Consider the following 15,862-nt stretch of genomic DNA (forward strand, 5'->3'; position numbering starts at 1 on the left):
ATCAAAAAATCAGTTTGTTTATTGCATTGGACATCAATGCAATAAAGCCTTCTTATCACAAATAATTTGTTCATTGTTAAGGAGTATATTTTATTAAAAATTTTTAGTTTATATTTAATTTTTTTATCCTGATTCAGTGAAAATGATTAGTTTGTTATAATTTAGAATGCAAAATATTTTTCTTTGAAAAAAAAAATCTTGATTCAGGAAAGATAACTTTTGTTATGTAATGAAGGCAAGTACAGTAAATCCTTGATTATTCAATTAAAGTGGGTTGAATGCTACCCAAACTAACTGAAGCCTGACTAATATACTTATTTGAAAAATGCAAGGGTTATCATAAAGATTCATCTTGCATAAAGAAGGCAATATTTTTTTCAAAATTGGTTTGAAATTAAGTGGAAAAGATATGAGAGGTATAATACAATCTAGAAAATATATGAAAAGTATACAAAAAGTAGCTAAGTAGCTGTTAAGAGTTAGTGCAGCATTCATTAGAAATACATTTATCCTTTTTTGTGCGTATTTTAATGTTTATTTCAGTATCGATTAAATTTTGAATATTCTCATATGTTAATACTAAGCTGATATTTCTTCAATTTTATTTAACTTGGCATAATTAACGAACTCTTTGGCTTTATCTAATTTAATTGTAGGCTTGCATTTATCATCACTATTTTCCTACAGATTAGATGCTTCCCTCACATAATCTATAATCTTTTTGGTTAAATTATACAGTGTTCACTTTCATCAACTTCCAACAACCATGTTTTAACATGTTTCCAATGTAACAATTTATTTCTTTTCTTGTTTAACTGCAAATTATATAAGCATTTCCTGTTAAATGACAGTATACATGTTTGTTGGTCTACATCCAGATTAAGCGAAATTTCAATTAACGACAGAATAATTTGGTTGTAATGTGTAAAAATTTCATAACTGCCCTTAATAAGTGATATCCAAATTTTCCCAAACCTGCAGGTTTTCAGTTTTCTACATGGTAGGGCATGGAGAAAATGTAATTCAGTATATTTAAAAAAATGTAAGCCATTGTAAATGTTGAAGTACATTTAGGTCAAGTATAATTTTTACTGTTTACAAACCAGGTGGTGTATATATAGGTGCTTGAAAAATTTCATAATCTATATATTTACTTAATTAATAAAAATAAAAACTCTCATTAGAGATGAATTTTTATTGAATGTATATTTTTATCAGTTGGGTGCTTTTTATTAACATATTCTGGTATTACAATCTGTCCTGGGTCTTCTCTTTAATTTGCATCCATTCTTCTCCAGTTCAGTAATTATCAGTCTTAGGTGACATGGTGAAATTGTTATAACTAGGGATAGATTACGGCCCACTCCTCAAGTCATGTGTTCCTAATGGTTAACAGAAGGCCACCTAAATGTCATGTTATTGACAGCTTACTATCAAAACTTTTCTTCCCATTTGCAAATTCTATGATCCATAAGACAGCAAATTAATTTTCTTCCTGTCGTGTTTCTATTTCTTAGTAATGACATTGATATGATGACTTCAGTCCTTTATTTTGGGGACACAACTGTATTTTTAACCTAATTTTTATATTTAAAAGAAAACTGTACTTACTTATTAGCCCATTGACCAATAAATTGCAAACTTTTAGGTTACTGTTAATATCACCTGATATAACCATAATATTACAATTTGTATTTATTTATTTTATAAATAATTTAACCAAACTTAACCTACGCTCACTTTGCTTGCTAACCTTGACTAATTAATACAGTAATCTTTTGAGTGTTTAAATAATAAATTCAGTAATAATTACAATTATTTAAATAATCAAACTTTACTGTTAATTAGTTGAGGGAAGTGAGTGTAGGTTAAGTTTGGTTAATTTATATCTATAATTGTAAGCAATAATGCTTATATTTTTCATCTGTAAAATATGTTAATGATCCCGTAACTTAGAAGCAAGTTAAGTTTTTCAAAGTCAAGGGATCATTATGGTTATGGTCGACAGGCTAATACGTAAGTACAAAAAACTTTCTTTTGTTATTTATTGTTTTATATTAATGATGATTCTTTACGTGTCTGTTGGCTGTTTTGTGTTTCAAATTCCATGGTTAAGATGGTCTTATAATTATACCATAAAACACTACTGGCTTTGGTGTGTTTTTGTTATACTTTTTTTTTGTTATTAAGCTTTACTTTTTTGTGTTTATTTGGCATTATTGGTTTTTTGTTTTTGTTTATCCATTATTTTTATTTTATACAAATGGGAACCATCTAAATTTCATCTTAAACTCATATTTTTCATTATTATTTTGTGTGATTTTTAAAAAACAGAATTGCACTTAGATAGAATTGAACTTGCACTTAAATGAAAGCTACACTACACTATGACAAACTAGAGTGGGCTACTGCTGATGAAGAGGAATATGAAGAAAGAAAAATGTATTTTGATAATAGTCTGTTTGTGGTAGGGATTGATAAGTATGGAAGCAAGATTGTCTTAAATCATTTAAAAACTTATTAGCAGTTTCAAATTAAAATAAAATTCATATTCCTGATTTTCATTTATGGGTGGTTTTTGTGACCCTTGTTTGCATTAAATATTGAGGATCAAGTATTCAGTTAAAGTGGCAGTTTCTAGTTAATGTTTTCTTATCCTATATGTGAGGTGCAGCTCTAAAGAACCGAGGAGTTATAAATAGCAATTGGCAGTACTGATTGGTTCATGCATAACTTTAAGTAAGTAATCTGCTGGGAATATAATTACCACATCACTGTCAGTTCATTGTTGTTTGCCTTTCCAAGATGGTGTGTAAAATGAGTACAGTAATAACAAATCTTGCCAGTTGTGAAGTTCGATCAGCGATAAGATTTCTAAACACAAGAGGAAACAATGCTGCTGAAATTCGTCAGTTGTGTAAACATGTGTGCCTACTGCAGTGATTGATAGAAAAGTGAAGCAATGGTGTCCTGAGTTTAGGGAAGGTAATTCAGTAAATGTTCACGATGAATAGAAGAGTGACAGGCTTATTGTCCGGACTGACAATCTTGTTGAATGTGTGAAACCAGAAATGAGGGAAAATTGTCGCTTTACAATTAACAACCTTTCTTTATAATTTCCAGTTCTAGTTTTAAAGACAACATTGTTAAGATATATGACACTTGGCTATTGTAAACTGTGTGCTCAATAGTTGCTGAAAAAGTTGACAAATGCTCACAAAGATCACAGAATGACATCTGCACATGATTTTCTCAACTGCTTTAACCACAAAGGAGACAAATTTTGAGAAAAAGAGACAAGTTTATTGTGGAAGGCTTTCTAAACTGTGTCATGCAATTCAAAACCAACGATAGGGAATGCTGAGATCAGGAATTGTTCTTCATGATAATGCACATCCACATACAGCTTTATGCACAACAGAAACAATTCAAAAATTTAGAGCCTTCATCCGGAGGTCCTGGGTTTAAATCCCATTCAGGCATGGCACTTTTCATATGCTACAAATTTCCATTCTCGCAGTGACTACCATCTCTTCCTACACCTCAAAAACTAGCTTGCATCTCAACGATTTGAGGAAAGTGAAAAATTGAAAATCTTTGTGTACAAGTGGCTACAATCCCAGGTGGTGAAATTTTATCCAGTGGGTTTGAAGAAGCTTGTTTCATGACTTCAAAAGTATTAGGAACGAAATGGTGATTATGTAGAAAAATAAAGTAGGTGTCTAAGTATTTGAAACAATTAATAATTTTTTTATTTTTTCAACTGTTCTCATTTTGTTACACCAATCGGCCCTTACTTTTGAACTGTGCCTCGTATTGTGGTACTCTGTATATTTTTGCATCAAAATATAATTCGTGTTTTCACTACCATAAATTTTTGCTCTTAACTTGAGAAATTTAATTTTCTGCATCCTTTGTGTCATTTAAGAATATTAAGATCTTTTATGTTGGCACTGCAGCCCAGTGTAAGCTTTGGGCTCCTTCACAACTACCTTCCAGGTTTCAGAATCAACAGTAAATCTTCTTCATCTTTTGTATTCCATCAGAAATCCTTTACTTCTGAAATAGGGTTGAATTTGTTTCACAACTATCATATCTTTGCAGTGTAAAGCTGTTGATAATATGGCCACACCCTATCCAGGGGATTTCCTGATGTATTTCTATTGGGGTAGAATTAGAATTTGCTAGTAACATAAGCAGTTTAATCTGTAACTAAAACATATCCTGGTATTTGGTTGTTGAACCTATTTGACTTCAGTGCTCCCACAACTGCTCAGTAACTGGTCTCTTATTTTTCCTTCACATGGGCTTGGGAATGACTGGTAATGTTAACTATTTAGTTATAATTATTTCTAAAACATAAATAAACCTAAGTTTTGTTTTTATTTATTGTTTGTTAGGTATTTTTTAAACAAACATTAAGTGCAACCATACATGGTACATTAGTATTGTTCTAATCAGGAAAAAAAATCATATAGATGTTTTATGTTCAGACTTTTTTTTATGTGAACTCTGATGCAATATGCTTATTGTTTTAGATGATGTAACTTTTGTCTAATAAATAATCTGTGATAATTTTAAATTGTATATAGATGTGGTGCCCTCCTACACCGCCACAAGATGAAGGTGATGTGTATATCGATCATGCACTTGGTTATTTGTATGAACACAGCATTATGCCAGAATCTGAATTGCCACCAGTATATTACAAGAAGGATAGAAAACGAGCACGCTCCGAGATCATTGATGGTCTGTATTATAATGATGTGGTTATTTTTTTAAAAACATTTATATTAAGTTATATCTGTTGACAATGGAATTGAAAAATATATCAGTTGTCTAACTGGTTCCATAAATAAGATTATTGTACAAATTGTTTACTTAGAAAAGTTTAGATTTTTTTGTGTATATTCCACACTGATGCCTTATTAAATGTAGTATATAGAAATTGATCCATTTGTACACATATCCCACATTTATCTAGAAATTTCCATTTCTATTATACAGTATGCAATTTAGCTTTGTTTTATTTTTTCCAACTGATTACTAGATTAACTGTTCAAGTTGGAAGGAATCAAGAGAATATGATTGTGATAAATGTTTTAAATGATTATCATTGCACTGCTATTAAAGCCACATTTCGTACCTCCAGTTTTCATAAAATAACCAATATTTTTATAAGAGTTTAATAATTGTGTATGTAAAACAGTTGATTAACTTTTATAATAAAATTGTCAATCTCTTACAAACTGACTTAAAATTATATTTAATACTTTAAATCTTTACACATCAAGAGTTAGTTTTGCAAGACAATGTAAACAAAAATTTGTATTTTAGTTGTTTTCAAACATTTTAGTCTATCCATTTTGCAATATTTATTGATTCTTAATTTTGTTCTGCTACCATCTATATATAGTGAAAAGGTAATCTAAAAAATTAAATCTGCCTTAAAATACAGTTAATGAAAATACAGGATGTGCAAAGAGGTTTTTGATGTCTGAAGAAGAATATGGTAAGGGTGCTGCTTATAAGCATTGTTGTTTAACGCATATGTTTTTTGAAGATTTGATCAAAAATAATCTAGAAAATATGAATGGATCAGCTTAGAGAAAGGAGAACAAATTGTATAAATTAATCATTGTGGTATTGGATAATGTGGTGTCTAAGATATGAATTGCAGAATGTTCAACAATTCAAAATTATAAGATGATGTGATAGAATATGTAAAATTAATAAAAATGACTGATAAGAAAACAAAAGTAATAGGGATAAGAAACAATAAACTAAAAAATATTTTATACTAAAGAAGGAAGAGTTGAACATATATTATGTAGTAAAATGGAATTAGAAGTGAGGAAGTTTCTTGGAAAATGTGTTACATTTGGAGTGTACTTCTGATTGGGTGTGAAATATCGACACTAAGAAAAAGGGAAAAGATAAGCTGGAGGTGTTATACATGTTTCTTATTAATCATATATGGATTAATAAGAAACATGTAAACTTGTAAGAAACAAGTAAATTTTTTGCCTGTGGGATCTGACGCGCAGAAAATCGGGTAAAAATGTATTTTGGTAAAATAATAGTGATGAATTCAATTTTAAGCAACTGCTGTCTACAGGGTATGATAATAAAGTTTACAGACTAATGCTGTAAAAATTATTTATTGAAAAATGTAATATAGTTATACACTGCACCTTTCAAAGTATTCTCCCTATGCTGAAATGCACTTCTCCATTTGCCTTTTCCAGCCTTTGAAACATGGCAAAATTGTTCCTCTGTTATCTCTGATGTTGATTCTAATGGCCTCCAGAATCTGAAAATGGTGCCCTTTCAACTTCTTTTTCAATTTGTTAATAAAACAAACTCACAAGGAGTCAAAGCCAATGAATAGTGGGTGGTGGGGGGGGGGGCGTATTTAAGGACCATGGTGGCCGTTTTGGCTAAAAACTGATTGACAACAATGATAGCATTCACAACTGGTCTTGCTACAAATCAGGACTCCTTTTGCAAACTTTTTCACACTTCCTGAACCCCGTAGGGGAAGATACCCACATAGTGACAATCCTGGTCACCACACCACCTCCTCTGTTCCAAGCCCTGATTGGCTTTACCAGCGGTCATCTTTTAGATCCTCTAAACTTGATAACACCACACAGTCATCAGTTTGGCCTCAGGATGTCACCAATGCAAATGCCTCTGCAAACATTTCCATCAGCTTATTTACACAACCTACTATTGCCTTCGTATAGCCTCTAACAACCACCACCTACCATAACTTACAATCTTCAACTATCAAATTAACCAATTTGCAGAAGTGAGATCCCTGTGCCTTCCTCTGACACCAAAGGTTTCGCACATAAACTCTTCCTATATATAAATTCAATTAGACTATGCACTCAGATCATTACTTGATTGAGTCTTTAAACACCAAAAATACTATCCCCATACCAATAAAACAAGTGTTAATTGCAACAAAATTTTGCTCATATTTCAATTTACTCAATGTCCTCTTGATTTACTTAAAAATCAAGAAACAGATTCACAAATTTAATAAGCCTCTAATGAAAGCATACCCTATCACTCTCTGCTCTGGTCCACATTCAGAGGCGAGGTCAATGCCTACACCCTCTTACACCACAGCTTTATCACAGTTCTCCACCCATCACTAATAGTGAATATCTAAGCTGATCAGAGCTTAATGCCAAGATGCTCACCTTAATGAAGTAAGCACCCAGATGAGCCCCTAGCCACATGAGTTGCTATTCTATCTATATATCTATAACAGCATCAGATCCCCTCAGCCATCCTACACAGGGCTAAGAATCTAAGAAAGCCAGCAACTATATTCCAGTCCATTTCAGTTTTTCAATTAACTTGCAGGTCAAAACCACAATTGATTCTCACAAGCCCTCTAGCTACTTTGGTTCGTTCAGCTTCGTACCTGGGGCAGATATATAAGACATGATGCACATCATCAGTGACCCTACACTTCAGGCACTAGCATGAATTAATCAAACCAAATCTGGCCAACCTATCTCAAAAAGCACTATGTCCAGAAAGAAACTGTGTAATTTGCCTATTGGGAGAAATCCACCTAATTACTTGCATACTTCTCACATCAGGAAAAATTCCATGCATGTAATGGCTACCAGGAAATTCAGTCCACCTGACCTTCCGTAAATGGAAACCCTGATCTGGTTCTTTTATTTATCCAGAGATAAGTTTGCCTACCTTCTTAGTATCATGATGCAATTGGCACACAGTCGCAAGAGTATCAATGCACTTAATACCAGAAATAACAAGGACTGCCTCTCAACAGACAGTCCTATAGACACCAATCACATATAATAGGAGATGCTGGGCTGTCAACAAAATATTCCTATAACACTTGTACCTCATTTGATAAGCCTAAAAAGGTGCAGCATACTGTATTATAACTTGGTTTACACCCTTATATAGAACACGCATGGTTCTGAAATTAAGTCCCCAATCTGAGGTGAACTGCTCTCCGAATACTGAAGAAAGCAGAACAAGCCTTCTTGGCAGTATATTGAAAGTGCTCCTTGAATTGAAGATTCTCATCAAGGATAACACGTAGATACTTCGGCAGTGGGACATACCTAATTCGATGACTCTTTCATGAAAACATTTCATTACTTCAGGTTGTAAACAGAACTCTGGTTACACAATTGCACAATTCCTCATGTGAGTAAAAAAAAAAACCATCAGCATTCTTTGATTTTGACAGATGACTTTTTTCATCAGTGACTCATTTGGTTTTTCCATTCCATACTCTGCTTCTTTGTCTCAGGATTATACTCATAATCCAGTTTCATCACCTGTAATCATATTTTGAAAGTTGTCTATAATCTCCAAACAACTTCCCTTTTTATGACCTGTCAAGTAGCGATTTTTGTACAATATTTTGACATCCTAATTCTTGTTTGAGGATGAAGCACATGGTTTCTTGGTTGATTCCATTGACCTCAGCAACTTCTCAGACCACGAGTTGATGGGTTGTCTAATTTTCTACTCAGAAACATCTTTTTGAACAGTGGAGGGGTGCCCTGAATGTTTCATTCTTTGTTGAAGTTCTCTCTTCTCTAAACCTCGCCTCCCCACTTGAAAACTGAACTTCTTTTCACAAGACTGTCTCCATGAACAGGGTTCATCATTATAATAAAATGTAATGTAGAGTCTATAAAATGATTCTGCAAACTTTATTGTGATACTCATATATTGCATATAAGGAAAGGTAAACATTTAAAATTTGTTCATTGGATAGTTATATGTTCTTTTATCAGTCACTCTTTTTCTCTAGACTCTTTTCGTCTAATTTGTATTACACATAATGCATGTATTAAGAGAAAAAGATTCAAAGAAATTTTATTGTAATTATTAAACCAAAAAGGTTTGTTTCAAATGTTAAAATTATGTAGACCTCTATGAGAAAAGTAGCTTACCTGTCATTAGGCATTTGTTATAAATAAACATTATTAGGCATCTGTAATTGCAATTAAACATTTTTTTAAAGTATTTATCTGTTGGAAGTTATTCAGGCTTATTTATTAGACTTAAGAATACCTTTTTGGTTGAATGAAAATTAAGTAAGATTTTTTCCTTGTAAATGGATTAAAAGTAATTTACAAGCAATCATTTAAAATAATTTTATCAATCAATTTTGTTACTTGGGTTATACTGCAATACATTTTTTCCAATCTATGTTATAGTTTTTAATAGCTTCATAAAACAGCAAAAAGATATTGTCCTGTTGCATTTTCCAGGTATTGATAAAAAATTTGCTTGAACTCACTTTGTGATTTATCTGATTATGAACATTGGCAGCCATGTCATTGATTCACCTTGATACTTTGTCATTAGAAAGCAGAATTTTTTCCAGTTTTTTTGCTTCTTCCACACCTATTAAAACACTGACCATATATCAATTGCAGCAGGGAACATGAGGTTTTCTGCGATTGTACGGGGTTTGGACATCTTAGCTACTCTTAATGCTATGAGATAAAATGCTTCAAGGGCACTTTTATCACTATGGCTTGATTTACAAATATAAGCTTGTTTATTTCTCAAAGTATATAATTTTCTTTCAAAAAATTCCAAGGGTTTGCTTCTATATTTCGGATGCTTAGTTTCCAAGTGTAGAATTAATTTTTTGATGGCTTATGCTTTCATCGGAGAGGATTTGAAAGCAAACAATGTACTGTGGTTTCCCATCCAATGAGGTAAAACCATAATCTAAATAACTGTTATTGTACAATCTTGTTTTTTTACCAGTCTGTGTACTGGATGTAGATGGGTCACTTTGTTTTTCACAAATTTATCCATTTTTAATAAGAACCTATTTGAAGAAAAAAAGAAACGGTTACATAGTTTGACTGCACACTAAAAATCCAAAATCTGTATTATTATTTTCATGAAACTACGCTTTTAAAAACTTAAGTAAAGTCACCAGACACATACTTCCCATTTGAAACTAAATTCACATTCTGCAATTCCTTCTTTTATACTGCTGAGAACAGGAAGTTTTCAAATGCATCATATGCATGTTCAAACATGACTCTCTTGAAGCGAAAGTTATGCAAGCAGACCAAATTACAAGGGGCATTTACACATCAAGTTGGAACCTGTAAATTGCTCATGTTTATACACTTCATACATGCATGTTTATACCCGTTGCTATACGTTTATACCCGTTACCCGCAGCTAAATAGTTTTAACGAGGTTTCATTGGTTTGTAATAGGGGGATTGTGAAATATTCATTACATATTTTTTTTCTTTTTGGGGCTCATTGAGCTAAAAAGGTTGAAAAACACTGGCTCAGGAAATTGCCTCTTATCATCACATTCTGAAAAATATGCCTCAAGGTGGAGTTAATACAAAACAATAATGTATGGTTTTTGCCATAAAAATCATTCGTGATAGGCTTTCACTCAGTGATAGGCTTTCTGCTAAAGAATTGATCAATATATGTTTCATGATGCTATTTATTTTAATTATTTTTACAGTAAACATTGCATTTATCTAATCTGAATAAGTAAAATTAAATGAAAGTTTCAGACAGAAGAATAAGGTATGAATCTTTTGATAAATCAGCTACCGGAAACATTGGCATTTTACTGTAAACAAGAATGTCAGCTTATAATAATGTCAGAATATAGCACCAAATAATAATAAAAAAACAGTTTTGATGATGATATATGTATGTATATATATGCATGTATATATATATATATATATATATATATATATATTTCTCAAAAAATTGTTTTTACTTTCTAAAAACAATTTCTAGATTAGCAAATCTAAAGATTGTCTTAGATTTGCTAATCCTGCATGGCAAATGGTATAGAATTATAGGGAAGTGTGAAAATAAATATCTCCAAGCTCTCAGGACAGCTAACTGAGAGTAAGATTGCTTTTTTACAACAATTAAAAGATTTCTAATGTACAATTTGCTCCTAAAATTCTCTGACAATTGAGAGAAAGAGAAAATTAAAAGAGACATGTGACAAAGAAATACATGGTTGTATACTGACATAAATGGAAATGTGCTGATTTCTACTCTCCCCTTCCAACATTGTCTTAATACTTTGTTCACAGTCAAGATTTATAAATTTTTTATAGAGCTACATTCAATTAATGTTAATTTTTAATTAACATAAACATTAATGTTAATTCTATTGCTGTGAAAGCTTAAAAATTGGCTTACAATAAATACCATTTTGGACCCAAGTGAGCCATTTCAAACAGTATTTTTTTTTTGTGTAATGAAGACCTCCCTTGTGTGGAATTCCCTCTTAAGGCAATTCCATTCTTCAAGGTGGATTTCATATAAGAAAATCTAATTAAAAAAACTAATTTGTGTAATATATAATATAAGGATGATTCAGGAAGAAAGACTAATAATTGGAGAACTGATGTAGAGCTTGAAATAAGGCAAAAGTGTAAATATTTGTCCAAAAAAAAGCTTTGTTATCAAATTACAGCCAGCAAAAAATTTCACCTGGATTTCATTTCCCCCGGTGAAACTCATACTTAAATTTTTAAGATGTTTTATAAGGGGTAAACTTGATGGATTCTTATGTTTTTTACCTGAAAAATCAAATAAACAGATTCCAAAACTGTATCTCCTGTAATTTTCTTCATGGTATCCAATGTAAATCAAAAATTTGGTGACAAAAAAATAGGTGTTTTAGGTTTGAATTACAATACTTTTGTTAAATGATTAATCAGTGTATAAATTTTATTTTCAAAACTTGTAGAGTATTAAATTCTGAGAAAATTGATCTAATAAAGTCTATGAGATCTATAAAGTCTATTTTATTATGTAAAACCAAATAGAACAAAAGTTACAGAAAAATGTTATGAATTAAAACAGCTGTTTTTAATTAAAAACAACTAAGTTATAACAATCTTATGCCAGTAAAATTTATATTTAAATGTTACGATGGCTAAGTTTTGATATAAAAACAAAATGTCAACAATAACATAGTCATAACATCGGCATTGCTTGGATATTTATGCAATTTAATCATTTTAAGCTCTATTTGTCAGATTTCTTTTTTCACATTTTTATTACTGATAAATTAATTCACTACAGAAACTTACAAAGAAGTTTTTGGATAAAAACATAAAAATGGAAATATATAGCATATGAAAAATGCCATGCCTGACCAGGATTTGAACCCAGTACCTCCAGAAAAAAAGCCAAGATGCTATCACTGCCATGGAGATGCATGCATTTTTATGTATAAATATTTATTTCTATATTTTTATAATGCACAGTTATAAATGCAAACAAAAAACTGATTGTTTTCTATACTTGTGAAAGAATTAATAAAAGTTGAACAATGGGACTAAAATAGTCCCTAAGCAGTGATAAAAGTTTAAAAAGAAAACTTTGTAAAATTGTTTAAAAAACAAAGATACTGCCATAATTCTAAATAAATAAAATTAATTTTTAGGAAGGGGTGAGAATTGTCAATTTTTTCAAGTAAACTTTCTAGATACACCAGAATGTTTTTTTCAACTCAATCATTTTAAGCTCTGTTTGTATCTACAATAAAATAATTCCTTTTTATTGATAAACTATAACCAAAATCAAGAAATTTTTTTCAAATATTTTTGTGAAAATATTTATTCCTAATTTTATGATATATAGTTAAAAAATAAATAAAAAATTATTATTTCTACCTTTTTAGAGAATGTAATTAAAACTGAATGGTGGGACTGTTGTTTTGTGTAATAACTAAAAGTACAGCAAGTGTAGACAGTACCAAAAATGTTCAATTAGCCAGTTTTAGTTATTTCTTTGACATATTAATGTATTGTAAATGTATTACAATACAGCTGATGCTATATTGTAGTTTTTATTTTCAAAGCTGATGCTTTAATATTAATATATTAGTATAACAATTTTTTTTAAAAATATGTTTTTGACTTTTTGAAAATTTGGGGCTCATGCACCAGGTTCAATTTTTAAAAAATTTTAAGTTTTAAAAATACAGACACAGTCAGTCATATAATTCTAAATAAAGTTGTAATTTTCTTGGAAAGGAATGAAAATTTTTGGCTAATTTTTTTTTTCAAGAAATACTTATGATTAAGAAAAATTTAAGATTTTAAATGGTGTTGGTAACTTGCGAGATAAATTTAAATTTAAACTGGAATGGGATAAGCAAAAAATTTTAATATTGGTTTGGGAGGCCTATATTGTTGTAGAAAATATGAATTTACAAATTTCCATTCTCTTTTTTTGAACCAAGGTATAGAAAAAAATGAAAAAAAAATATTTTTCTGCTTTTTGCCCGCTTCCAATTTTTGCAAAAATTAAATGTATTCTTTCTCTTCAAAGGTAGTACCTATATACCAAATTCAAAGAAAATCATATAACAGGGTCTACAGTTATAAAACCAAACAGGCTAACATATATACATATGCACTTACATCCACCTGACAAAAATAGATTTTTTATCTGGGGAACTTTAGAATAAAAAAGTTTTTTTACAGATTATATACAATGTATTTAATCAATTTTTTCCTTTTAGACCAATTTTTAATAAACTGTTTTTACCAATCTGTCTACTTTTCCATTGTAGCTTCAGCAGCATATATCACTATCGCCGGGAAAGTAATAGTATCAAATGATACTACTATAATATTCGAAGTTAATATTCTCTTGTCTTTTACACTATAAAGTAACAATGAAATCTTATATGATTTTTTTTTTTAAATTATTTGTTACATTAAATAATTTATACATTTATAATTTGTTGCCTAAAGAAATTCAAAATTTATGTAGTTCAAATAGTGAAGATCTCTGTTTTAGTAAACACATTTACTGATAAAGTTCTATTGAAGGTATTTTTAATTTAAGATTTAATTAGTCAATTATCAATTTTTTTTTATCAGTGATCTTGATTGAAGATTGAAACTTTTGTAGGTGTTTACATTTGGGGCTCTAATATTGTTAGTCTGGCTGAGAATATAGGGGAATGGAAATGGCTGTAGTGTAAGGGACTTATGGTATAGATAGCCATCTGTTAATAATGATAATAAAATGCAGACTTTATTGCAATAATTTCTTCATAAATTCTTCTAATGATTAAAGCCCTTTTTTTCTTCAGAAAATGTTGAACATATATTCATATTCAACTAACCACTTACTTATAAACAACATGCTTACCTACCTCTTCTCATGGTCATTAGTTCAGTTGCTAGGAGTTACTTTTTACATTCCCCCCTTCAAAAGAATTACTGTAACTGTCTATGACTGAATAAATATTCTGTGAGGGAAAATGATTATTAGAATTTATTTTAATTCTATTTATTAAGGTTCATTATTGATGATTTTATAGGCCGTCCAGTTAAGGTGAGATTGCATTACCGTGATGAAGCATCATTGGCAAATATGATGAATGCACCAAGATCATTATTTGATCGACCATCACCAACATTAATGAAAATAAGGCATGAGTTGAGGTTGCATAAATATCGTGGTGGTGTACGACCATCTATTCCATCTTTAAAACCACCAATTCTTCTTACTAAGACAACACCAGAACCAGATGTTCCAGAATGGTTAATTCATGAAGATTGGACAATTTTACAGGTAAGATATAATTTTATAGGAATAATTTTAAAGGCTGTTACTGTATCAAAAAAAGTTCAGTTTATTACTGGTTGAATCATGTATGTTTTCCAATCTGCAAATGGTTGTAAATATTGTTATTATTACAAAATTTGCAAATTTCAGAGAAGGTAATTAATATTAATACCTGTTGAATATTTTACCAAACAGTATTATTTACCCAAAATTAAATTTATTTCAGTGTTGACCAAAATAATAAAAATGTCTAATAGTAATAAATTAATAAAATGTAGGAATGAGCAAAAAGGCTGGATATAATAATAAAAATATATACTAAAGCACTGTGGTAAGGTTTAAACATAATTAATGACTGCTAGTACCTCTCCTAAAGCTGTTGGCACTATGGAACTAATTAGAATAATGATTGTTGATTTATATGAAAAACCAACATTTAAATAAATTAATTATAAAATAAATTAAGATCTTGGCTTTGATTTATATTATATTTTTTGTAGCAAAACAAAGTATATAATTAATTAAACCTTGGAAAGGGTTCATATAATGATGATGTTAATCTCTTTTGCTTTATATTTGCAAATATTATTTTGTTGTAAATTTTAAATAGCAAGGAAATTCAGAGTTATGGTATTTTACATTTTTTGTTGTACTGTATTCCCAAGAAATCTCCGTTATAATTATATTTAAGCCTCATAGATCGTCATTCCACATCATTTCCACTACTCTTACTAATATTTTCATCTATTTAACCCATATTTGTCTGTAGTGTGTTAATATATATAGCCCTATATCATGAATTGTGGCCAATTCATGATTATCCAATCTAATTAAACAACTTTACTTTGTCTTGGTGAGTTTAATAGCTGTAGAAGCTTTTTTGCTGTTTTAAAGTTGATGCAATTAAAAATCCTGTTGCATGTAAACTGATGTCTGTAATTCACTTTCGGATAAGCAAAAAATACACCATCTCATTACAGAAACATGACAGATTAAGGAAGTTTACAGTGTTGCTACGTATTAATCCAAAAGTGTGACAAAAGGTGTCGAATTAAATGCAGGGAAGGAGAACATCCACTGATTGTCATAGTTAAAGTTGCTATCATGTTAATGAATTAATCATACAATATAAGCATTATACTCTTGATGACACCAGTAAATAATTTCACATTTTCTCATGTGGTAGTATTCCACTTGTAATCTCAGGTATGTAAAAATTTGTTTCATATAATTTGTTC

The 15,862-nt window shown here is 30.3% G+C and overlaps 1 protein-coding gene across 3 annotated transcripts in view; it reads left to right on the forward strand.

The window, feature by feature from the left end:
- Positions 1-15,862, forward strand: part of dom (domino helicase) — a 209,334-nt gene that overhangs the window by 141,941 nt on the left and 51,531 nt on the right. For all 3 annotated transcript variants that reach the window (XM_075364173.1, XM_075364174.1, XM_075364175.1), the window contains 2 exons: positions 4,593-4,749; positions 14,377-14,630. In XM_075364173.1, the coding sequence (XP_075220288.1) occupies positions 4,593-4,749; positions 14,377-14,630 (411 nt within the window). The remainder of the gene's footprint in view (positions 1-4,592; positions 4,750-14,376; positions 14,631-15,862) is intronic.

The sequence above is a fragment of the Lycorma delicatula genome, chromosome 4 (assembly GCF_047948215.1).
Source record: "Lycorma delicatula isolate Av1 chromosome 4, ASM4794821v1, whole genome shotgun sequence".
Lineage (NCBI taxonomy): Eukaryota > Metazoa > Arthropoda > Insecta > Hemiptera > Fulgoridae > Lycorma > Lycorma delicatula.